Consider the following 26,149-nt stretch of genomic DNA (forward strand, 5'->3'; position numbering starts at 1 on the left):
TCAGTCCTCTCTGGCGCTGGAAGGGAAGAGTATGACAGCAGGGCAAGTACAAAGGGATGTTCACTAGCCATCCCCTTCCTTCTCTAGGTCTCATGATACCTTTTCTGCTTCTTAAGAGTCTCCAAGAGTTTAGAGACCTTGTGCTTAGAGATCTTCGTGATTAATAACCCTAGATGGACGTGGGCTTTTCTTCTGTGAATGCTTTTTTTTTTAAGTCTTCCGTAATTTCTGGTTATCAAAAACATCTTGTGACATTCAGTTTTGCAGTTTAGATATGTATGGGGGTGTGTGTGTATGTGTACATAAATATTTATTTATTTAAAAAATTTGTGCCTTTTCCTGGAAGATACTGCAGAACCATAAACCAGCTTGTGTTGTACCTGAGACTTTGAATTCATTTAATTGTTCAGCTTACTATGGATTTTGGAACTCCCAATGTGATCTTGCATATCCTTTAAAAATACCTATCTTTAACATAGAGTGCTACATTAAAATTTATTTTGTAGTGTTCACATTCCAGTCATGCTGGCATATCCTGCTGGGATGTTGTTTTCCTCTTTTGTTTAAATGACATATTGTGGATTAAATTGGAGCCAGCATTGTAAGAGATTTCTTTCCTTTTCTGTTCAGGGTTCTCAGACCTAGTTAATATTGGCTTGAGTTTAGAGAGGTTTTTAATATTAACCAATTTGTTAACACTTATAAGCCACTCATTTGATACAAAGCTTTTAGATAAAAATGAAAATGATGATTTCAGCGTAAAGAGGATTTTTCAGAAGCGCCTACACGACCTGTAAATATAAAACCCATTCAAAATTGGGATTTGTTCTCTTTTGGTATGGGCATGGGGAGAGCTTACTACAATAGCTATTGCAACATAACTGAATAGTTTATCCACAATTGCTTTGTGTTCTGGAAAAAAGCCTAATTTTATTCCATAATAACCAGTGCTCTTCCAAGGTTGAGTAGTTGTTCCAGAACACTATTTAATATGAAAGAGTATTTTCAACAATAGCTTATTCTGCTATAGCTAACCAAAGTTTTCCCATGTATGTAAGCCCTAGGCTTCTTGGATGCTTTCGAATATTCTGTTATTTGTGAGTAAAGCTTGACTTACAAGAAATCATAAGCAGATGTTTGAGAAGTTTAGATTTTATTTTATTTTTTAGCGGCATCCAACAAAGTTGAATTGTGTGTAATTGCAGGTACCGCTCCGGAGGAGGAAAGTGTCAAAATCAGCTGACTGTGAATGAACTCCGGTTGTTCGTGAGGCAGCTCTATGCTCTGCCCTGTGTCCTCAGTCAGACACCATTACTGAAGGTAACTTAGAAAATTCTAAGGGAAGGAACATGAGCATTTGTCATAGTGTGATGTATTTGCACTGCATTAATCTCCTATCTTACTACTTGCTCCAAGAATTAATAGCTTTAAACTGGCAGGCCTGGGTAACTTGTGCATGAGTTGCTTAAGAATGGAGCTCTCTGACATGCTGGTGTTCATGGTCGGTGTATTTTTATACTACATGGGGGAATCAAAAATGTTAATGTTGTACGAAGTAATGCAAAAGAAGCAGCAGGATGACCTGGGTAACTACAGATTAAAAGTTTGGGGTCAGTTAACTAGTCTCCTCTTAAGAGTGAAGACAGGTTTATCTGAGAATATTTAAAACTCCGTAATGCTCTGAGTGGCAGTTCTCCCATTCATATCACTTTCCTTCTTTGTTAATCCAGAATCAGCTTTCTCATGGTCTCGTAATTAGATACCTCCTCGTGCTATCAACCCATGTTCCAGGAAACAACACAAATAACCCTAGCCAAAGCTACCAGCCTAGGCTACCAAAATACTTGTTCCGTCAGAGTACTTGCTGCTGACAGTGAGTCAGATCACTTTGTCTCCCACAACCATCAGCTAGTGCTGGTTATTTGCTCACCAGATGATCAGCCGTCAGACAAGTTGAAAGTAATTCATGATTTGGTTTCAGAATTTGCCAAAATGTTGCATATCACACTGAGGGGTAATAAAAAAAAAAGGGGGGGGGGAACATAAATTCTGGGCAGCTGCAATTCCTGTCTTAAAGGAAAAAGGCTTTGCATATTTGTGTCACTTAGAGCCAGGAGATGCAGTGTCCAGCTCCTAAACTCTCTCTTAAGTGTCCACACAATGCTGAGAGACCAGACAATACCATGTAACTTTGTATTAGTGTAGACCAGTTCAGCTCAGCATTATGACTATTGCTTTTGAAGCTTTATCAGGTCTGGAATGCACGAATCAGACTTTATGTAATCCTATTTACAGTTATTTGTTTATAGCATAGTAACTCTGAAGTTATCTTACTATTTAAATCTTACTATTTAAAAAGCAGAAGTTCAGAAATGCCAGCCATGCAAACAGTTCTTCTCCATCTGGCATTCTTGAACAGGGAAATATCAAACACATGGTCAGGATATTCTTTTATATCATTCTCAACGATCTTAAATTATATGTAGTCATGTAAATTAGGCTGTTAATATAAATGACCAACAGTTACTGGAGATCAGTTCACAATTTAATATATCTCTAAAAAGGCTTTATTTCCATTATGGCTGAGATTGTCTACTTAGGCAACAGCCTCATTGGCAAAATACCAAGATGTCATCTGTGAAGGAAGAATTTACTGCTGGAGGAGCATTTCAGCCAGTACTAGAAGCATTGGGCAGGATGGCTAGAAACAGAGTAATTCCAGCCTTTGCAGTGAGATTACTCTAACTGCCCATTATCCTGGGTGAAGTGCAGACAACCACAGAGGTAACTTTGGGGGGTAATTAGCTGTTGAACATACGGAGAGAGAGAAGGTGTTGCACTGCATGAGAGAGTAAAATTCCTGTGGCTTACTGGGACTGTGTGGTCCAGCTCAGAAACCTTAACAATACAGCAGAAATGAACCCCAGAAGCTCCGTGCCCTTCCCAGCATTCTTCAAAGCCTTCTTAATCTTAACCTTGCTGTTCTTCAGCCTCCTTAATCATTCCAGAACAAAGCCAGAAAACAGCATTAATGAAACACTTAAAATTTCCCTTTAGATCCTTTCTATTCTTCTGAGACCTCTTTTTGATACCCGTGTCTTAGTTCAAAGGAGTTTGGAGTGGAATTCCCTTGTTCTATGATCCTCAAGCTTGTGGACACATGTATGAGGAGATGCTGATCTAGACACTATGTGTTGAAGACACCCTATTTAAGTGTTCCGGATGTCATGATAATTTGCCATGCATGTTATGTGCACGTTATGTGTATTTCAGGATCTTCTTGATCGTGTGGAAGCTTTTCAACAGCAAAGCCAAAAACTCCTTTCTGAAGAAATGCCTAGTGCTGCAGAACTTCAGGAGCTGTTGGATGTCAGCTTTGACTTCGACGTTGATCTACCCCAACTGGCTGAACTGCGGATACGTCTGGAACAGGCACGCTGGCTCGAGGATGTGCAACTGGCTTCTTCGGACCAAAACTCTCTTACTCTAGATGATATGAGACGTCTTATAGACTCAGGTGTTGGACTCGCTCCCTACCCAGCAGTTGAGAAAGCAATGGCGAAGCTGCAGGAGCTCCTTACTGTATCTGAACACTGGGATGACAAAGCCAGAAATCTGATAAAGGCCAGGTATAAGCTAAATCTTAGCGTTGCATTTTGTAGTTCCATGAGCTGAGGAGCTGTTTAAGATGGAAATAGTTGGCTTTACTTCTGAAGGGGCCCTCTTTTGTTCATCCAGTTCACAACATGAAGGCAAAACTTGTGCCATCCACAAGGGAAAGGGATGGAGAAGGGGGTTGAGTTACTGAGCGATTTTAAACATTGGTGTTGGCTTGCAGTGTTTGTGGTGCTCCACTATCATTGTGCAAATTCTCCTTTTGCCACAAGGAAGGGTTTTAAGACACCTCTTCCTTCCTTTCAACCTTCTTCCCTCCCCCAGTGTCATACTGGAGGATGCATGTCCAGATAGAGCTTAGATACATACCGCCAACTGGTAAAATTTTATTATATGGACTATTTCTAACATTGAGGAGATTTTTTCTAGATTATTTGGTGCAGGGGAGAAGGAAATAAGCTAAATACATCCTTATTGAGAAAAATTGTCTTGCTCGTTGCTTTGACCTTCTGATTTATAAAGTAAAATGGGGGAGAGCACAGTCTACTTAAAGTTTAGAAAGGTGGCACAAACTTGTATGCAAGGTTTCTTCCCTCAGGATTCCTGATTTTTAATTTTTTTTATTTTATTTTTTAAATTTTTCCCCCAGCCTCATACTTATGAAAGCATTTGAGTGTTTCTTACCCATTAGTAACCATATGGTTTTAAAATGATAACTTCATAGAGCACAAAATTGGAATAAACTTGGGTTTAACCTCCAAAATGGAGATGCAGTTGTGTTTGTACCTGTCTAAAACATCAGAATCGAGTTGTGAAATACAGAAAAGCCATCTTCAGGTTTTTTTAACCTTCCAATGTACAATCTCTTAGCTGATACTGTTTTAGGGTTCAATGTGCGTTTGAGGATCCAAGGTTCTATCATCCAAAAGTTAATAAATGTTAGATCTCCCTTAAGCCCAAATGTGTGAATATTTCTAAGTAGGAGACTATAGGAAGCAAATATACATTTCTAAAAGCATACCTGCATTAGTAATGTCCTGGTTGTACAGTATCCATATCTAGTACTGGACATAACGTCATTATTTGGTATAACCCTTCGGTTTTAATAAGCCAGATGAGTAGAACCACCCCAACTGCATTGCAGTGTTTTACATTCTGATACGTTTTGTTTACATAGACCACGGCAGTTGCTGAGCAGTCTTGTACCAGCAGTGAAAGAAATAGAGGAGATCCCAGCCTATCTCCCAAATGGTGTCGCACTGAAAGACGCGGTGCAGAAGGCCAAAGACTGGCTGCAGGAAGTGGAAGCTCTGCAGGTACGTAAACTGTGCTCTTGGCTTCTTGGTGGGTGATAGTAACCTCTGTCAGGTTAACAGACCCACACTCTGCACTCTGTTGTGTGCACTTGGTGCTTCAGTATCGCAAAAATCAAATGAGCAACAAGTTGATGGCAGAGAATGAAAACCAGAGTCTGATAAAGACAAAAACCTATACAGGTTTTCACCTTGGCTTCTGGTGCTTCCCACTCAAATTTTCTTTTTTTTTTACCTATCAGACAGTTTTATTTGTGGATCAAGTTTCCTTTCTTCTTTCTTTTAGGTTCTTTGCTTCTTTTACAGTTCAATGGCAGCTTAACTCTCCCCTCTTCTCTCTTCCCAGTTTCCCCCTTGTGTTAGCACGGTTCCTTGTGCAGCCAGACACCATGTTCAAGCCCAAGTGAGTAATTGTAGCCTGGGCTGACCATTTGAAGTGGTTCATGGCTCAGCGTCGCAAGTACTCAAGCCAGGGGTCAGTGGGACTGCACAGATCAGGAAAGGGTGTGACTGGGATAGCCCTGATTTTCAGATTTTGATACGATTTGCCAAATATTTTCTTGTATTTTCATTTGTCCTCATGATTTTTTCCATAAAGTGAACTCTGATCTGACTTACTAGTATTTTCAGGCCTATCTGACCTAACTTGGTCTTTTAATAAAAACTTCTTTTGAGTTCAAGAAGATTTTATTAAAAAACATCAGTTGTCCTGGACTTCAGAATTTTGAAGGAGTAAAGTTCATGTAATACTAACTTTTGTTTGAGGGTGTCATGGTTTAACCCCAGCCAGCAACTACGCCCCACCCAGCCGCTCGCTCACTCCCCCTGGCTGGAGTGAGGGAGAGAATCAGGAGGGTAAAAGTGAGAAAACTCATGGGCTGAAATAGTTTAATAGGTAAAGCAAAAGCCGCGCACAAGCAAAGCAAAACAAGGAGTTCATTCACTACCTCTCATCGTCAGGCAGGTGTTCAGCCATCGCCAGGAAAGCAGAGTTCCACCACGCGGAACAGTGACTTGGGAAGACAAACACCTTAACTCCAAAGGTCCCCCCCTTCCTTCTTCTTTCCCCTGTCTTTATATGCTGAGCACAACATCCTATGGTCTGGAATATCCCTTTGGTCAGCTGGGGTCAGCTGTCCCGGCTATGTCCCCTCCCAACTCCTTGTGTACCCCCAGCCTCCTCACTGGTGGGGTGGGGTGAGAAGCAGAAAAGGCCTTGACACTGTGTAAGCACTGCTCAGCAATAGAAAACATCCCTGTGTTAATTAACACTGTTTCCAGCACAAATCCAAAACATAGCCACATACCAGCTACTGTGAAGAAAATTAACTCTCTCCCAGCCAAAACCAGCACAGAGGGCTATCTTGAGAGGGCTTAAGTGACTTGTTCTTGGCATTTGCTAATTTCTTGGTTTGGATTCTGAAATTCTGCCTCCTGAATATGGAAAAATGTGTCTGTATGTGCCAAGAATTTTTGCTTCAGTTCTGCAAAGATTTTAGTAAATGCCTGCAGTCATTGTGACTTGCAGGAAGCTCTTGGTATCAGTACTTGGCGATTTGCTGCTAGAGATGTTGGAGTTGTTCTGGATTAATAGTTCTTGAGTCCCACATCACTGCCTATTTTAGAAATTACTTCTCAGTGCTGCTGTACTGCTGGACTTCTTGTAACTGGGTTGCCTTAGGCGTAGGCTGCTAAGTGAATGAACAGAGCTCGCTTTCAAATTGGATACTTGAGATAGTTCCTTGCTCTTGGCATGGCAGGGACTGGGTTAGACTTGCCTTCTGGGTCTATTTCAAAATTATTTTGATTTTCTGCTGTGAATGCAGATTGTTAGATTGGGAGTCTGCTTATATTGTTGGCAGTCTTTTTGTTTTTAAACTGTCATTTGGTAAGTGTATTTCAACCCCCCACACACCCCCCCAAGTGTTTTATTAGTTTTGTCTGTGTACTTAATGGCTAGAGCATGAGAAACACAAACGTTGGAATAACAGCTGTGGAAGTGACTGAAGTGTCTAAGCAGTAAATTTGTTTTTACAAGCTCTACCTTCAGTTAATCTAAATGACTTGCTGTGATTCAGGGAAGTGGTATGTCTTATATACATCAACCATTTCTTAATTTATAACTGACAGGTTGGAGGACGTGTGCCTGTACTGGACACACTAGCGGAACTTGTCACAAGAGGTCGATCTATTCCAGTGCATCTGGACTACCTGCCGAGGCTGGAGTCCTTGGTGTCAGAAGTTCAAGCGTGGAAGGAGTGTGCAGCTAACACATTTCTGTGCGAGAACTCCCCTTATTCTCTTTTGGAGGTAGGAGATCTCAGCTTTGGAGTAGACCACCATTCATACCACAGCAAAAGCACATCACAGCTACAGTATTAACTCATGAAGTAACAGTAAATATTAAGTATGTTTGCAGAATTGTTTTAGGATTATATTATTTTAACATAACTTTATTAGATTGACTTATGCTTTTAATGATAATTTTAAACTTTTACAATGCTTAAGATTTAGCTATACTTCAGTCTTTTTAATTGGTGGCTAATGAGAGCATGCTGTGCCGCAGTTTGACATTTTCAATATGAATATGGGAATATTGACATATTTGTGGCACTGAATTTACTTCAGCGTGTCAGGCTGCAGCCACTGGAGTGCAGATTCATAGCCGCTTCATCCACCTCAGGTTTAGCTGTGACAAGGGTGAGGCTTTAGCTGCTTTAGCTGGCCCTCTGAATCTGTTGCTGCACGTGTGTGAACACCTGCAGTTCTTGAGCAATCCACACTCTCTGGCCTATGCTGAGCCCCTCCTATGCCCCCAGCCCTCCTCGCTCTGTTTGGACAAATGGGAATGCAGGGCAGCCCCTGTTTTCCTCTACTGTTTTCCAGGGCTTGCAGCTTAAATCACATGGAGGCTATTCAGTGTATCAGCTGTCTGTATATTCCAGCAATCTAAATGGAACATGGAGGTGTTTGTGGTCTGCCCGTTTTATAAAACTGAACTTTTAACCTTCCAGCTCGCCCCATTTTCCAGATAACCTCATCCTAGTCCCCCAAATCTTTGATGGAAAAAACTGCAGGAATCCCTGTTCTAACCAAACCAGTCATATGTGACTGTGTTAGGGCAGGATGAATGCATTAAAAATGTTGCAGACAATACTGCTTTTCTGTCCATCAGGTGTTATGTCCCCGGTGTGATATTGGAATGCTGAATCTGAAGAGGAAGCAGAAGAAGTTGAAGGAGCCAGTGCCAAGTGGAAAGAAGAAAAGCACTAAGCTAGAGACTCTGAGTGACTTAGAAAGAGCGCTCTCTGAGAGCAAAGATACTGCATCTGCGGTATGTGGTTTAAGATTGTTTTTGAACTGGAGTTTCTTCCAAGTTCTTTGTTTATGTTTGCCTCTCGTGCAGGAGTGTTATCTTCCACTCTTTTCTGCTTGCGCTGCTGTTCTGCAGAAGGACTTCTAGCACTGCGCTTTTCTGTGCTTACTTTAGACTTCCCAAAATTGCTTTTGGTGGAAAAAACGTGTGTTGTCTTTGTGCATGAAGTAGCTTTACAGTTTCCCTGGCAATGCCCGTAGCCTAACAAAGTATAGGAAAATAAAAAATTGAGACCTATTTTCCCCCACCATACCAAAACCTCATTAAAGATAGGATAGGGTTTTCCCAAGTCTGATCCCTTCAAAGAGCACAATAACCCAACACCATTTATAATTAAAACAAACACCATAAATAATTAAGGAAAACCTCGTGCATTATGAAGTCAATAAAGCTCTCGTTCTGGATAGAGAAGACTTAGTTGCTGGTGGTAAAGTGCTTCATCCCAAAAGACCTATTTCAGAGCCTCTACCACAGTCAGATTAAACAGTGTCCCATGATTAATGAGGAGCAGTAGACTGATTTGGTAGGGTTTGAATATAATTGTCCCTTTAGGTATGGGACATTTAAGTTTTAACCTATGGCAGCTACTTGAAACCTGTACGTTCAGTGCTTTGGTTTTTGTCTCCCTTGTCTGGAAATCCAGACTTACAGACTGCGTCCCTACAAGTGCTGTAAGGAGAAGAGACTGGGTCCTCTAAATCACACACCCTTCTCCTCTTTGACTAGATAATATCTCATTAACGGCTGGGGTATTGAAAAAGAAGGATACTCACATGAACTGCACCCTGGAAAATGCATTCATTTACTGTGGCAGGTTTTGCTTCTGACACGAGGGGAGCAAGAATCTTCTTGTAGTGGAGGTTTGGATACTTTCACAACCCAACGCTGTAGCTGCAGTGCTCAGCACCCGTGCGTACGTAATGTAGTGTGCTGTGCCCAAGTCCTGTATCTGCCTGTGCTGGATGCAGTTGTCTTAATTTTTGCATAGCTGATTTTTCTCTAGTCATCACATTTCAAAGCCATGATGTGTGAAATAACTGTTTTGTATATATTTACAAACCCTCCTGTATACATTTATATACATAACAAAATACATAGAATTTATTAGTTGCAGCTGCTATTAATAGCCTTTATGAAACTGAAATATATTGCTATCTTTAATAGCAGCTAACGCTAAAGATGCGTGAAAAAAAGGGTCATGAGCAGGTGTAGAAAGGGCAAACAACACATTCAGGAGTACACCTGAATTTCACTTGGTGTTTACAAACCCCAGAGCGAGTACATAGGTCAGGGTGCAGCCCTGTGCACTTGACAGTGTAAGGTGGGTATCAGAGATGCATTTGTATTTCTGAAAACTGCCCAGATATGTTTTATGATTATACAGAGTCAGACTACATATTTGAGAGACATGTTCATAGAGAAGTACCTGCAAGCCAAATCAGCACTTGTTTCAGAATTTAAGCTGCTTTAATGAAGGTAATGCTTTTGTAGCACAAAACATGAAGGATTTGGAACAGAGAAGAAAGGAGTTAGGAGGTCATTTTTTGCAAAGGAATACACTTTGTATCTATGGGCCTGATGAGAAAACAGAAGGAAACTGAAGTCATATCACTGCACACCCTCATAACTGCTTTGGTTCAAACATTCAAATCCTTGAAGGCGCATAGGGGTGAGGAGCTTCTTAACAATCCGAAATACTCGCTGGCATATCTGAAGAGCGTGATTGTGCAGAGGTCGCCCTGTTTCTAATGACTAATGTTCATTTCAAGATTACATCCCTTTCTTTGAACTCCCTTTTAGATGGCTACGCTTGGGGAAGCCCGATTAAAGGAGATGGAAGCGTTGCGTTCTCTGCGAGCAGCAAACGAAGTGAAGGTGCTGTCTAGTGAAGAGGACACAGAACTGAAAGTCTGTCTGTGCCAGAAGGAGCCGGCTGCTCCGATGATACAGTGTGAACTCTGCAGAGGGTTCTTCCATACTGGCTGTGTTTCGGTGCCCAACGTTTTGCAGGGACCTCGTGTGTGGCTCTGTCCACACTGTCATCGATCAGAAAAGCCACCTTTAGAAAAGATCTTACCTTTGCTGGCCTCCTTGCAGCGTATCCGTGTGAGGCTTCCTGAGGGGGATGCCTTACGGTATATGATCGAGAGAACTGTGAACTGGCAGCACAGAGCACAACAAATGTTATATTCAGGGAATCTAAAACTTATACAAGACAAAGTTGGCTCAGGATTATTGTACAACAGATGGCAAGCCACAGCAGGCCAATTGCCAGAGACAAACAAGGTGAGGCTGAGCTGCTTCTGGGTTTCCTGGCAGTGGCTGGTGTGTGGTCAGCAAGAACAGCCTGTAACACCTCACTGGGTTTTGGGTTCGTTGTATCTGCATACAAATACTGGCAAGGCAGATTGTTTATGTGTTGCTTTACAGATATAAGGAGTTTGGGTTCTGCCTTGACGGTTAGCCAGGATGTGTGTGTCCTCCAGCAGCAGCTTCATGTTCTCCTTCTGCTGGAGTCCTGGGAGCAATTAATCCTAAAGGCCCTATTTTCCCTTCTCCCAGCTCCTAAGCTCTAATGTGATGCTATTAATGACAGAGTTGTTGAAGCTATTGTTTCTAGAGTGCATAGTATTCAATTAGTCTGTATATTCTGTTCTTACAAGTGTTTCAATATAGTTTTGAGAATTAGTAACAGAGGCACAAACCATCCAGTGTGTTACCAGCTTAGCGCTCAGATGAGGTTGTTTGCAACGGGGTATCTTCAGCCATTACTGCTCCTTCTTCTCCTTACTGCTTGCACTAGAACTCCCAAGGTGAATATTCTGCTAATATTACTGAGTTAAGCTACAGCAACTGTTTCAGGTGTGGTCATGAGGGAGTTTCAAACTTCCTCCAGTAAAGATCTTTCAGCAAAAAGGGCAGGGAAAGTGGGAAATGGGTTAAGCATTTCTAGTTTTCCTGAGATTATAAATGCAGAAAAAATCTGAAATAAAATGTCTGTGCAGCATAAAAAACATAAAACACCCTAAAATGAAATGCACTGTTGCTTTTATTTTTAGATTGAAACACCTTAGTTTTGCTAGTGCAACCCTGTTGCAGTTAGTCTGTATATGTGTGTTCTCAGCTCAGTTATGTTAAACCATAAAATGTGCCACGCATGCTTGAAGAGGTATTGTAGCTGCTTCTCAAGTAACTCAGCTATTCCAAGTTGCTTGTGTTGACCAAATCTTTCAAATAGGCAAGCCTAGTTTTAGAAATTAAAACTATGTTGAGGCATCTAACAGAATTTTTCTGATAACTTAGGTTTGAAAGTATCTTTTTACTAGACCAACTAGTATAGCTGAAAAAAAACTGGGCAAGATTTTGGGCATATAAATTGATGTTTGGGCCAGAAATGGAAACAGTAAGCTTAGCTTTATTAGCTCAGTGTGATACCATGACATTCCTCCAACCTGAAAGCAGTCTAACCATTTTTGTGTGGTCTGGAGCTCAAGTCAGTAAACCTCCTAAATCAAGGTAATTCCAGCAGAGCTAGTTGAGGCCCTTGTGACCTCATTTCCCAAATCAGAGGTCCCTGGGAAGCTCAGTGGAAGAGCATCTGACCACGTGCATCAGCTTGGGTCCCTCACTGTGCCTGAGCTAAGGAGCCTTTCTGGAGACAGTGGTACTAAGGGCAGGTCAGAGGTGGCCTCCAGAGCCATCTTGGCACAGGTGCTGAGTTAAAACTTGGGTCTCAGTGGATTTGAGGTGGTTTTTCGGTGAATCCAGTGTCTCAGCGTTCCTGTCCTGTCCTGTAACAATTCTGTTTTCCCTGTTATCTGGGATAATCCAACATGCTTATTCCTCTAGAGAAGCTCATAGCAGTAACCACTGGGGATGGGCTTCTTTGGCACTGGCCAAAGTGAAGAATGTGGAGCATTTAGATGAGTTTGAAAAACAGGTATGAGAATTGATGAGAGCCAGATCTTGAAAGGGGCCCAGAGATTTGAATTAGTGAGGTAGATGATATTTTGGAAGGCACCTGTGAGATGCCTTTCTGACACTCGAGAGTCCAAAACTGAGACTTGCTGGCTTGCCTAAGTGGCCTTTGCATAAGTACACGTGTGTTTTGCCATTGGCATTTCTTTTGTGTGTGCTGAGGTAAAGAGAAGTGCTTCAGAACAGCTTGGTGTCTCATCGGGTGAAGGCAGTGAGAAATTGCTTCTTTGTTGTGAACAAAAGGAGGAAACTGTGATATTTACCCTGAGTCAATTCTAGAGCTGAAGACCTCGCCTCCACAAGTCTGGGATTGTCCCTACAGGGACTCTGCCTGTGTTGTCTCTGCTCCACAGGCTCGTTCTCCTCTGGTAGAGCATGCTGCTGTGTGCGCTAGGGCCAGTTTATGATCTCTGTGGAAAAGATAATTCACAGCTAAGAATTCTAGCAATAAAGTTGCTTTTGCCTATTTCCAGGTGTAGGATGAAGGATTTGGGTGTATTAGATTGAACAGTTTCCAGGAATACAAGATTTAAGCAATTGTAAGAGAAACAAGTATTGATTCTGTTGCAGTTATTTGACACTTCAAAACTACATGTTCAGTGAAAATATCTATGCGTTTCGTTTTGTTTTCTAGGTTTCCCAGACAATTGGAGCAATGTCATTCTCCATGCCTCATGACTGGGATAACAGAACCATATATTTACATTCTCCATTTTCTACAGGACAGCACTGCATCCCACTTCATGGTTTGTAATCTTCACTTTGATTTTTTTCTTTTTTTTTTTTTTTTTTCTTCCTTTTTTCCCCTGTGTTTGGTGGAGAAGAGAGGGTGTCCTGATCAACAGGAGATGGCTGGGGCAGGGAGGCACATGACTGTGCAGTGTGCCTGGTTGCTTCTCCATCCCCTCAGCAGCTTTGGAACTTAATGTGCAGCTTTGGCAGAGGGGTAAATTCCTCAACAGTACAAATTTCCCACGTGTAATGAGAAGATGTGGCGCAGTAGGACAAGAGGTATCGGTCAAGAGCTGGCTGCTTCCCACGTGCACAGGACACAGTGGGCTGTGGCCAGCCAAACAGGCTGCAGGAGGGGGAAATGGAGGGTAGAGACCACTGAAATTGTAGGAGGTGGATAGGAACAACATAGGGAAGTAGTGCTGGAGACCATGGGCTACTTAACCCATAGGACACAAGCCCACATAAGTTTTGCTGCAGCACAACTGTCACAGAGACTTGAGTTTTCTTAGCTGCTGTGGCTGCGGCTGTGCTCCAGGTCACTCAGTGCAGGTTCTGCATGCTTCTTAGCTCAGACTTTGTGTTTATTGGACTAACATAGACATGCTATAAATTGCATCATTTTACATCTGTAAAAGAAGTTCTTTATCATTTCTTTCATCCTGATGCATAATGCTCCAGGGACACAGGTCCAGTCTTATCTTCATATGTTCAAGTCAGTGCAGCTTAGTCCATATTAATGTTACACAAGACACTTATATCAGTTTAACGTTACAGTTAAAATCAAACATGGCAGTCCTTTGTACTACCAGGTTTATTTTTCAGGCCATATTTGAGTTGTACTGAATACTATATTAAAATGCTGTTATTTACACAATGATTTTGGCCTCCCCAGCTGTGACTATTTCAGAAGCGCAATGGAAGTTTTGAAGCTCGATAGCAGCAGTGGGTGGTGACTGTGCAGCAGGACTCAGTTGCAAGGCTCATTCTCTCAGCTTTTCTTCCTCTACTCTCTTGGCTCCACTTACGGATTTCACTCACTTTGTTCATCTTACCCACTTGTTAGGTAGTGAGGGGATCATCATGCTTCTTGTAGCTGCAGAAGCAGGAAAAATTGCCAAGCATGATGCCAAACGCTTATCCTTGAAGCAGCAAGAAATGCAAGCATGGAAGGGTACTGAGCCACAGCGCAGTCACTTCTGTGCAAGCCTTTATCTTTCTTTTTAACCCCGCTATTAAAAATGAGCAGTGAAGAGGGAATAGATAAGAGTTAATTCATACAGTTGCAGATTTTAAAAAGTCTTTCACAGTCTTTTTTAATGTGCTACCAGAGAAGAATTTTCATTATCTGTGCAGTTCTCATCAGTGCTGACACTGAAGAATTCCTTTTCTCCTCTCTCCCTGTCTTTCATAATAGTCATTAGCACAGAGCTGGATGAGCTGATGATGGAAGCCCAGCTGCTACAGGTTTCTCTGCCTGAAATACAGGAGCTGTACCAGATCCTATTCACAAAGCAAAGCCCTGTTTTGCAGACAGAGCAGAGGTCATCCGTTGGACTGACAAATGAAAAGGCAAGTGTCTGACAACAGCAATGAGCTTGGGGTCACTTTGGAGTAGAGCTCTGCCTGAACCCATAAGCTTTACAAAGAGGTTTGTGTGTGGCTGTACTTCTATGAAAATTCATTTTCCTTGTTCAAAAGGGGTCAAGAGGTTGATAAGTTAACGAATTTGTTACAAACTATTGAATATAATTTGTGGCCTCATGCATTTTTTCAATTTGAATCTGTTTTTTATGGTCACTCTCTGTATTTTAAATACGTCTATCCTAATTTGACTCTTGTCCTGTGTTGAAGAGGCTTTCCGAGAGAGCTGCCTCTGAGTCACTGGACTCAGGCAGGAAATGAGAATAATTTCTGTCACTGAGGTGTGACCCTATCCTTTGCTCCCCTTAGACATCCCAGTTCTGCTGAAAAGGCAGCACTCTCTCAAACACTGCACTTTTAAGCCTATTCCTAAAAGCAGGGTATGGAATAACAGGATAATGAATGTTAGTTGCACACTTACAATTTTGGTGAAATATCTTTCCAATAGAATGAGTGTTGCCGAGGAAAAAAAGATGGAATTAGTTACATGGAAAGAAAACTGAAGCGGCGTTTTGAGAGAGCGAGCTTCTGTGATGAGAAGAGAGCAAGAGTAAAAAAAATGAGAACACCCAAAAAGAAGAAACTGAAACTGAATCACTCAAAGGATCTCTGCACTAACAAACTGGAGAGGGAGCGGGAGCGTCTCTTTGAGATGCAGCGTTCTAGTGAAAGCCACTTGCTTCCCTCAGACGTGTCATTCTCTGAGCAGGAGGACTCTGAGGATGAAGATGCCATCTGCCCTGCTGTGAATTGTCTCCAGCCTGAGGGAGATGAGGTCAGTAGAGGCAGAGACCCGCTGTGGTGTTCGGAATGCTGGGATCTAGGACATTCAGCTGCCCTGTAATTGTTTGACTGCATAAAAACTATTTGCAAAGAGAGCATGAGGCACTTAGTAACCCAGAGACAATGTCTGCCACTGCTGGGACACCTTTAGTAATGATCCTTCCCGCCTTCTCCAAGAGCAGCCATGCAGCTGGGACTGGGGAAGGCAGGTGGACATCAAAACATCTGCATGGAATCGGAAGGAGGAGGTGGGGCTGTGCAGACACCATATTCAGCTCTGCTCTTGAAATATGGCTGTAGATAGACTTTGTGGGTTGCAACCTTTTTGTGCATGGGGGCAGTGCCTTGGAACTCTGCCCAGGCCAATCCGTACTGGAGAATGGAGAAGAGGGACATCCCCAGGTGCCTGGGAGGGCTGTGGTGAAGTTACCATCCACAATCTTGCTATAGGTGGGAAAGCAATAGGAGAGATGTAGGGAAGTGTGGCCTTCTCTCGGCTTCAGAGGAGCTGGACTGCAGGAGTCCACAGTGAGCATGAGTTGAATATCCAGCACTAGCCAGTTGTAGAATGGGACATTTCTCACTCATTTAAATAGATTAGGAGCCCAAAAATGACTAATGAATGCTGTGTGTGTTTTCTTGGTCCTTCTCTGAACACCAGTATGTCTGTTCTTCATTAGGTGGATTGGGTCCAGTGCGATGGCAGCTGCAACCAGTGGTTCCACCAGGTGTGTGTGGGCATCTCTCCAGAAATGGCAGAGAAGGAGGACTACATCTGCATCAGCTGCACTGAGAAGGACTCTCAATATCGGAAGTAAAACTCCCCATAAACCATTCAGGACTTGAGTAAAGAAGGTTATCAGAATTTTCCAATAAAGCCACAGGGGCTGGTTTAAGAACCAGATTGCAAATGGTGCTACTTCTATCCTTATGGGATCATTTTCCAGAACTCAAAACAATTTTTGACACTTTTGTATTTTCCCTTGATCTGTTTGTGGTTGTTGAGGTTTGAGATGCTGACTGTTTAGCAGGGGTTTCCACCAATTTGGAAGGCATTTGAAACATGCACCTTTTATTGTACAGCATTAAATTACCTCTCTGGGATTTACCGGCGTATTTAATTCAGCTTGGTTTAGGTGCAAAAAAACCTGCACCATGAATTTTCCAATAAATCCTCTTTTGAGGAAATCCCTGTTTACTCTGTTAACTCTTTGGGGACTTTAGTTTTTTTCCACTTTGTTTTTCGTAGATTAGGTTTATTTATCTGAGCAATAACTTCTATGTCTGGTTTCAGTGACTGGAATGACAATTCTGAACAGCGTGTTGCTTCTAGCATTGGTTGATGTACAGAAAGCAAATGTTAGATCCTAGTGTCACTGATGGCCCAGTGATGTAGAAGACAGGAGAAAAAAAAAAAAGGTCTGTAAAGTAATTGCCACAGCTGTATTTTGGCTTTCTCCTTTTTTGGGTAGCTTGTATCAAATGTTGCAGTTTATATTGTGGAATAAACCCCTGGTTATGTTATAAAATTAAATGTTGGTGTTTTTAGAGAGCTTGAAATGCAGTTTCATTTCCCTCTGGATCCATATTGATTGCATCGGTTGGTTCCCTTATTCAAGAGAAATCCATCTTTAAAAAAAGAAATGCAAAAGCCATGTTATTTTCTTACCTCACTTGTATATTCAGGTTTGGAAGGAGAAGGCAGATCAAAATGTTACTCACATCAAAAAGAAAAAAAAACTTTTTAATTTTGCAAAGCTTTTCCAAAACTGAAACTATTTGCAAGTTGGGTGAATAAAGGATTGAAACTATGATTTGTGATTTGGCAGGGGCAGGAATGGGGAACTCACACAGGAGGCAAAGGTGTGGGGCATGCGTGTGGGGCAGCTTCTTCTGCCAGCCTTGTCCAGCTGGCTTTGGAAGGAGAGACTTTCCCCACAGCGTGCATTGCAGCTTGGTTCAGCGGAGCATGTGCTGGTGGTCCACAGAGCACTCTGCCTGGCCATGCGCAGATTCTTTCCAACTGCTTCTGCTTGCATTTAGGCTAAAAACATGAGGAATAAGGACATTTCTGGACTGGTTATGATTCTATCCAAGTCTGTTTAGGGACCTTAGCCTGGTGGGTAAGAAGGGGCAGTGCAGGTGATGGCATAGTGGTGCTGACTCAGAGGGGACTAGACCTCTGAGGAGGAGAGGTTGTTTATTTAAGCCTGCAAGGCACTCCATGTGGGGCTACACCTGAAACCCTTTGGAGAGTAATTGCTAATGCAGAATATAGCTGTTGCTCCTTTGGAAATGGCTTGGTGACAGTGATGTGGCTCTGTGGCCTGCCAAAGGTGGAACTTCTGGAGCCCTGGAAGATGGGAGGTCTAGGAGATCTTTGTATCAGAGAGAGCACTCTCCTTATGACATCCTGTCATCACCAAACACGTGGCAGTATTGGTATTCCCTCTGTTCATCATCAAGAGGAATTTGCTGGTAAATTTTTCCTTGCTGGTTTGAGACCTTTTCCCGTGGGCAGAAGTGCACGGAGTCACTGGGTGTAGGGCAAAGCTTTCGAGCTGTATGTGGCTGACAGTGACGTGGTGGATCTGTGTGTGGTGTCAGAACTGTGCAGGAATTTGATTTCCCAGGGGTTTGAGGGTTGTTTTTTTTTTTTAACCTTGAGTATGTTTTTTAGTCTCATGTTGATTTTTAACTGTTAGAGAATCTTCAGCCTGGCATAGATGATTTGTCTAAAAGCGTTGGTGGTGGGGGAAGACAACCTGACCACATGTACATTAGTTAAATGTGGAAAAAAAGTGATCTGTAATAACTTCCTTTTAAAGGGAGCAGATGAACAAACTTGAAATAGAAAGAGCTTGCACAGTGTTTTGATGTAGCTGAAAATATTACAAAAGTTTCTCTCACAGTATTCCTTTTATTTTTTTTCTGTTGAAGAAATGGCTGTTTACCAAAAAGTGCTAGAGGAAATATGATGCAATTAAGTTTAGTGTGATGATTCAGTATAGGACCAAGGGAAAGTTGTCATTTTATGGACTGTAGAGGCCAGAGGAGACTTTGCTGTCGGGACCACAAATATTTCCCATCAGGATTAATGAATGCAGTAGAATTAGAGCATGATGTTTTGGAAATTACCACATCTTTGCTTGAAAATTTTCAAGAAATAGAAACCCCAGTCCCTGGGTGACCTATGCCTACAGTACAGGATGTCTGCTTAAGGATTTGCATTTTATTTCCTGCTGGAATTGTGACCTCAGGAATGGGTGGCCGGAGGTTGCTGCAGAGGTGGTGGTGCCTGCTGCGCCACGGGGCCGTGCCCGTTAGATTTCATCCCCATGTGGATAATTCAAACTGGATTAGGTTGGGTTTGACTTTGTCAGACTAAATAAGCAAGAGATTTGTTGTTTGCTTCAGGGTGGGCTCTTCTGTGACCATCCCTTGCACATTACTCATCAGAGAAAATTATGAGGGCAGAACACACTCAGCAGCAGGGTTTGTTAGGATCAGCCATCCCTTTCACCCCTCTTCTTGTCCATCCTAGATTTCCAGAGGATAAACCAAAACAAGCCAAAAAAAAAAAAAAAAAAAGTCCTTCCCACCCCATTCTGCTGCTGGGTTTTTTTAAATTTTTTTTCACTAGATTGCTCAGATCCTATTTTTTTATTTAATAAGAATAGTTTATGGCCTCTACATTAGTTCAATCATAAAATAGGACAAAAATCAAATTAATTACCCTACCTGTGGATTTGAGGCTGAAGAATCTGGTTTTATTTAAAGCCTCCCTGTACTATCTGTCAGATGCTGGGATTGTATCTGTTGCACCACCTTTAATCTGCTTGATGTGCGCTTTCTCGTGCCGCATGAGGAGCATCAGAACAGACTAATACATGCCCAACTGCATCGGCTGTGGTCACATACATCACCAATAAGATAATTGCTCTGAAGGAGAGGCAAGGCTTTGGTTTCACGTATTTCTGGTCTTAAACTGAAGCCCATGGTGCTGAGGCCATTGGTGTGCATTTCCAGGACCTAGTTGCAAAGTTCCTAAATTGTTTGAATTGGGCTTTCCAGCACTCTGACCCCCGTCTGAGAGAAGAGCTGTCTGCGGGGCAGCCCTTAGGCCCTGGCTTTCCATTTTGGAAGCAAACATAGGATGAAATGGCTTCATGACTCCAGCACGTGTTGGGGATGCCTTGAATCCAGAGTCACCAAGAGCTGCGGAACCAAACTCCGAAGGTCGGCAGCTTTGGAGGAAGATTGGAAACTATGGTGACCAGATTCGTCACTGCATGCTCTGATCCACAGCAGTGGCCAGGTATCCATGTGGATCTGCAGCCTTGGATCTCTGCAGAACGCTTCTTCTGCAGGTGGCAAAAGAGACTTCAGGCAGTCGTGTCAACACTTGCTAAACCAAGGTGTCAAAGTGGTGCTGGTTTTCTTCACGTTCTTCTTACACCACCCAATGCGCCATCCGTTTCCTCTGCTCACACCCAGATAGCGCATACACAGCATTTATTTTTCACAGGCAGAAACTGCTGCTGGAATTGCACTGTTGATGTGATCAGTGGTCAGCCCAGCTGGCCACCAGCAAAGACAAAAACGTATGGAACAAAGTGGAGAAAAGAGCATGCCAAGGATTTGGTGTAAACTTCTTGTCTCAAACCATAAAGTAATACAGTCCTTCCCTTCCCCAGCACCTTCTGGGTGATGATCTACGCTGACACCTCTTCTCTGGGGTGAGAAGATGGGAATGTATGCTATTAAGGGATTAAAATGAGTTCCAGATACAGAAAAGGATGTAATTTCTTAGGGACAACACATCAGTTCCTAATATTTTGTACACAGTTGAAATTCAGGTATACAAATGATTCAGGGAAGGGGAATGCTCCCTTTACAGCTGTGGAGTCACGTGTTTACATGTTCAACAGCACTGAGACGGGAAAAACAGAACTGAAATGTTGTCTTTGTGCATTGTGGGACTTCAGCAAGTCATTTGTTAGCCCGACCCAAGGATGCGATGGTGGGGTGGTTGTCTAATACTAACTAAATACATATATATTCAAGGAAACAATGCAATAACAAACAATTTTACAGCTTGACAGAAAAGCTGTTTTGTGTTCCAGCTGACTGATGCATGGATGACTGTTCAAGCATTAGTGCGCTTCAGGGAAAAGAGTTACAGCAAGGGACTTCGGCTGTAGGCCAGATCCCTACCAGGGCAGACAGCAGATCAACAAAGAGAAGAGCAACGATGAGTCTTTCAGCTGCTGCATCTGCAGTAGGAGATGTGTTTGTAGGACGTGACTACACATCTCACACTGGATTTAGGAAGGGAAGGTGTCCAGAATACACACATTAGCAGCTACCTGGAAGCAACATTAAGGAGCTGAGATGACTCTTGTATGAGTCTAGAAATGAATGTGTTTTTCCAAGAGAAGGGTTGAGGCACAGCCTTGAAAAACAACTTTATCCTTTCTTCAGAAGTGAGCTTGTTCACTGCGTATTGAGAGTTCTCCCCTAGGATGTAAACATGTCACACTCTGAAGGCAAGAGCCCTGCACCAAGAAGAGCATCAATAAAAATAAAAGCTGTGTCTGGAAGAGGAGATAAAGCAGTCACACTAGATTAATAGTACTGCAGGTTCAACACTCAGCTTCTATTTGAGACAGACAAAAATTATATCAATGGGTTCAAGTAAAAAGAACTTGGGTAGAAGGAACAAATATTTTATGAAAAAAATAAAAGCACATGTGATGATGTGATATGCTGCTGGGTCCAAAATTCCAAGTGCTGAGAGGAAGGGTTGCTGAAAGGTGGTTGAAAAGAAATAGTGACATAACCTAAATTAAAAGAGGTGCAGCTTCATGAAGGTACCTTATGTACCTCAGTTTTTCAAGTTCTGAAATGTTTGTTAATCCTACTACTTAAAGTTATGTTTTTAAAGGTACTTCGCTGTTTAATCATAATACTGGGCCAGATTTTATGTGTGTGTGTGCTTGCCTCCTGAAATCTGTGTGAGCTGGGCATCTAAAAATATATAAATATTTTATAAGAAGTAGTAAAACCAGTAGCTCCCTGTCTACAGAACATGCAATTCGCTCAAAGAGTATCTCCATCACCCAGGGTTTGTTGAGAACAAAACCAATGTTGGAGAGTATTTGTGGGGTGTTTGGGCAGCTTCAGTGTCTGTTGGGCTTTTGGGGTTTCACGTTCTTGTTGCTGCCTGGAGTTAAATTTTAACCAAGTGGGAGACAGGTCAGGCATGTACCATGTCATGTCCCTGGCTAATGCCTTGTAATTCAGGATGATGCTGCGCCTGTTCCTTGTGCTGGCCCCGATTTCTCTTGGAGGATTTTTGCTGGTTACAGCAGTCCCATGTCAGCTGCACATCTTTGTGGGGTCTTCCTTGGCAGGGGTCCACAGGGGAGCTCGAGGGCTTGTGTGCCTTGCCTGTGAGTTGAAGCATCACAGGAGGAAACAAGTTCATCACAAAATATCTTTTCATCCTAAGAATATAATCTTTTTGTGGTGACTGAACTTTCTTCCCTAAAGCATGTCAAAAGAAAAGACGAACGTCAGAACCTATTCGGCTTTGAGGCAAAATGTATGGTATTTGAAAGGCAAGCTCTAGGTTTGGTGGCTTTGCTGGAAGCATCTATGCAGAAAACATGTGAAGAGACCATGCAATGTACAAAACAGATGGGAATTCAAACATGAAAAAGCCTGGAAGATTCAAATAAATGTAATTTCTACAAACATGGAAGGACGAGTTGGAGCATTCAGAGCAGTTGTACGGTCACTTGAGCAAAAAGAAGGATTATGGGTTAGACAAGCATTGCTCTGGGATACCCCTCCTCTCCCTAAACTGTGTCCTCGTTTTCTGCAAAAGGTTAGTAAGCACAGAGGAGACGGTTCTGATTGTTAAGAAAGGACAAAAATTATGACAAATGCTTGCACAGATGTGTTGGTTCTGATGGTAGCCAGCCAGCACAGGGTGCCAACGGAAAGTCTGGTGTGACAGTCCTGGGCCTGCCTTGCTGATTTTGGTGCAGTAGGAATTCACTTATGTTTTCCACTAAGCCAAAATACTAGGACAGTGCAAAGACGAGCAGATGACCCTGGGCTAGCAGAAGTTACATCCTGTATAAATATGTATTTGTTCCTCCAGCAGAAGCAGCATTTTGGATTGGGAAGAACAAGAGAGAAAAATAATCTTTATTCACCTTGTGGAGAACTCTCTCTGGTACTAGCAATGACCGGGGCAGGCCGGAGGGACAGGAGGGTGTGCACACCCTGGCCGTGCTGTTCAGTGCCAAGGCCCCATCTCTGCCTTTGGGTGCAAGCGGCACGGCTGAAGTCTGCTCTTCTCCCCTCTCCCCACAAAAATACCAACCTAAATTGGTTGTGCCCGCGCTGCCGATTGGGAATGACCTCTGCTGTCCCCAGCCTGCCTGCCACTGCCAGGGAGAGCGTGGCTTGGCACAGCACGCGGGGAGTGCTGGGCATTGCCTGAGTCCATGCCCTGGCCCTGTTCAGTTTAGGGGGAAAGATGGGGTCCATCACCCCAACTTGCCTAACTTTTGCAGAAGAAAATCTAACTTCATGGTGCGCAGGACGTTTTTATAACGTAAGTGTCGTGTTGGATTGATTTCGTCTAACTGAAGCTGTCCGGACAGCATCTAGTATAAGCACAGAGGAGCTTCTGGTTCATGCCACCTCCACTGACTGCCTGTTTCGGATGTGAAGTCACCCTCTGAAGAGCTGTCGCTGCCTGGGCAGGGCTGGGGCGGTCACAGGAAGGGCCCCAGCCAGCGTAAGGGCTGTGCGGAAAGAAGGAGCTCCCGCTCTCGCAGGGGATGTGGATTAGTGCTGACCAAGCAGGGTTCCTGTCCCGTCAGCGGTTTGGCTATCCAGCCCTTGTGCTGGTGGAGGGGAAGGGCTGGAGCGAGGCAGGGACAGGGCAGCTGTGGGGCTGCAGGATGGGTGGCAGCGCTGGTGTGCAGCGGGACGCTCACTGCCGCACTGTGGCTGTAGGGAGCTGAACCCACCTTGTGTTTCTGTAGTATCTCGAGTTGCTCTTTCTACTTGTAGAGAAAATCTTGAACTCAGGTTGCGAAAGTTACATGTGTGATTTATAGGAGCATTTGCTTGTGTTGCTCTTGACAAGAACGTTTAAAAATATATTCATGGGAGAGAACGTGACTGGACATGTTATCCCAGAGGAATGGACTCCAGCTCGGAAGAGGTCAGCAAAGCTGGTTTGGAATATAACAAAATATGCAAAAAAAAGCAATGGGTGGATAGGGAAAGGATGTCTCTAGGAGGGGAATAAGACTTGTGCACTGGTGATGAGGTATGCTTAATTGTTAAATAGCACCAGGACAAGACTAAAAACCAAATACTCCTCATGGTAGCACATCTGTTACCAGGTAATCACTTGATAACCCTCAAGCAGCTTTCAAGCAGAAAGTGTTGTGGGCAAGGAAAACAGTCCCTCACAGTGACCAGAATAATGACAGGCTTTCTCTGGAAAAAGAAGTTCCCCCAGGCTGGAGGGAGGCTAAGTCATAAGAGACCTGTAGGGAAGGAGTAAGAAGTGTGTAACGCAGCCAGTGGCATCATGGGGAGTATTTAACATGACTGGTATCTCTGTCATGCTTCCCAGGCTCACCCCTGGTACTGGACTGTGTTTATACACAAATTGCTGTCCTACTGCTGGGGGTCTTGCTGCAGGGGAGTTAATGACCGAATAGCCAGGGTCAGAAAAATCCCCAGGAGCGCCATGCACATGGGACCTACTTCCTCGGACCTGCTAGCATCGTGCCAAAATGCAACTCCACCACCATCCCTCGTGTAAGAAGCCCATTTTGTACGTGTTAATACTGCTTTTTGGTACTTGTAATGATTTGTAAAATTGCTTATACTTCCTAAATAAACAGTTGTAGATAACAGAGATGGAAATGGAGCAGTACTTTGCTCCCCTGCGTATGTGTGGCTCTTGCTTTGCTCACAGCTCGAGACCATCTACAGCTGCCTTGTTCCTGATGCAGAGTGACAGTAGCCTGCTTCCTTTTGCTTCCCCTGAGCATCATGTACAGCACTATTCAAACCTGAATCAAGAACTTGAGGCTTAATTTACCTTCCACTTCTGCCCTGGAGCAGCATGCCTGTAGCCTGAGCTGCCACCTCTGCAGTAGCAGACAGGCTGCCTGCCCTGGGGACGAGAGCACAGCTGCCCGCAGGGTTGGCCCTGTCCCTCGTGCTCAAGCTGCTCCGAGCCGGAGGACCATCACCGTGCCTGGTAAAAATGCTGCCTTGAAGCGGTGCCACCACCTGTCCCCTCATGGCTTCCGCACAGAAATCACGCGCAGAAGTGGGGTGGGAAGGACTCAAACCTCTTTTGTGTGGCACCATCTCAACGTCCCCAGGCCCTGAACAGCTTCACCCAGCTCCTGAAGGCTCCTCAAGGCTCACGGTGGGACCTCGCCACCGATATAGGTGGGAAAAGGCGGTGTAAGAGTCTAAACGCTTTTTCCCGGGCTCTGACTGACCCCCGCCATGACAGGAACTCCCCCGGGGTCTCAGGAGATGCTCAGCCCTGAAGCACAAAGGGGCCTCTCGGGCTCCTGCTCCGGGGTCCGCCGGGCCCCCCTGGGGCCGAGGCAGCGCCCGGGCTCCCGCAGAGTGCCCCTCCGGGCGCTCTGCGGGAGCCCGGGCGCTGCCTCGGCCTCGGCCCCGGCCCCGGTTGCCGTTGCGGTCGCCGCCGCCATTTTGCCGCCGTCCCCCTCCCCGCAGCCACCCATCCCTCCCAGCCGCCGGGGGGCGCTGTCAGCAGCTGCGCGGAGCCCGCCCCTTTCCCCTCCGCCCTCTCTGCGAGGCGGGGCGCTCGGCCTCGCTCGCGCGCGCCTGCGTGCGTGCCGTGCGTTTGGCGCGCGCGGCGGCCCGTAGCCCGCGCGCGGTGGCGGAGCCGGGGGGGGGGTGGGGGGGGGAAACGGCGATGGCGGGCGCGGCGGCGGCGGGCGGCGGCGGAGGAGGCGGCGGTAGCGGCGGGGGTGGTAGTGGGCCGGGACCGGGGCCGGTGGCGCAGGGGCTGAAGGAAGCGCTGGTGGAGACGCTGACGGGGATCCTGTGCCCGGTGCAGGCGGTGCGCGCCGCCGCTGAGGAGCAGGTGAAGGTGCTGGAGGTGACGGAGGGTGAGTGAGGACCGGGCCGCGCTGAGGGGACCGGGGCGGGATGGCGGTGTCCGGGTGGATAAAGGCCGCCGCCGCTCCTCCCCGAGCGTTTCCCGGTACCGGCGCCTCGTGGCCGCGTGTTGGCCTCGGCCAAAACTTCCAGCTTCAGCGCTCGGGCCGGCGGCGGCTCTCCTGCCGGCTGTAGGCGTGTGCCCGGTGTCTCTAGAGCAGCCCCTGCCCCGCCTCGGGAGTTCGGCTGCGGGCTCGCCGGTGGGACGTCGCTAAGGGCTGTCTTGGGCCTGCAGCGGAGGTCACCGGGCAAAGCCGCAGCAGGGTTCCTTCAAGGCACCGCTCTGGTCGGTGGGTCGAGAGGGAAATGGCCGTGGGACGGCGTGTTTTTGTGCGAGAACTGAGCGACCGAGGAGCGCTCTGAGCTCGCTCCTGGTAGGACGTGAAGGGGGAGGTGGGGTGGCGAAGCGGCAGGCCTGTTGCTCTGGGCACCTCTTTCCACTGGAGCCGAGGTCTCCAGGGTT

General features: G+C 44.7%; 2 protein-coding genes across 2 annotated transcripts in view; both read left to right on the top strand.

The window, feature by feature from the left end:
* Nucleotides 1–16,993, top strand: part of KDM5B (lysine demethylase 5B) — a 58,559-nt gene extending 41,566 nt beyond the window's left edge. The window contains exons 18-27 of the mRNA XM_052814717.1: nucleotides 1,206–1,320; nucleotides 3,274–3,629; nucleotides 4,793–4,931; nucleotides 7,059–7,238; nucleotides 8,104–8,262; nucleotides 10,105–10,590; nucleotides 12,917–13,028; nucleotides 14,432–14,586; nucleotides 15,107–15,433; nucleotides 16,122–16,993. Coding sequence (XP_052670677.1) covers nucleotides 1,206–1,320; nucleotides 3,274–3,629; nucleotides 4,793–4,931; nucleotides 7,059–7,238; nucleotides 8,104–8,262; nucleotides 10,105–10,590; nucleotides 12,917–13,028; nucleotides 14,432–14,586; nucleotides 15,107–15,433; nucleotides 16,122–16,259 — 2,167 coding nt within the window. The 3' untranslated portion in view covers nucleotides 16,260–16,993. The remainder of the gene's footprint in view (nucleotides 1–1,205; nucleotides 1,321–3,273; nucleotides 3,630–4,792; nucleotides 4,932–7,058; nucleotides 7,239–8,103; nucleotides 8,263–10,104; nucleotides 10,591–12,916; nucleotides 13,029–14,431; nucleotides 14,587–15,106; nucleotides 15,434–16,121) is intronic.
* Nucleotides 16,994–25,441: 8,448 nt separating this feature from the next.
* IPO9 (importin 9) overlaps nucleotides 25,442–26,149 on the top strand; it is a 39,964-nt gene continuing 39,256 nt past the window's right edge. The window contains exon 1 of the mRNA XM_052814718.1: nucleotides 25,442–25,637. Coding sequence (XP_052670678.1) covers nucleotides 25,442–25,637 — 196 coding nt within the window. The remainder of the gene's footprint in view (nucleotides 25,638–26,149) is intronic.

The sequence above is a fragment of the Harpia harpyja genome, chromosome 19, assembly GCF_026419915.1.
Source record: "Harpia harpyja isolate bHarHar1 chromosome 19, bHarHar1 primary haplotype, whole genome shotgun sequence".
Taxonomy (NCBI): Eukaryota; Metazoa; Chordata; class Aves; order Accipitriformes; family Accipitridae; genus Harpia; species Harpia harpyja.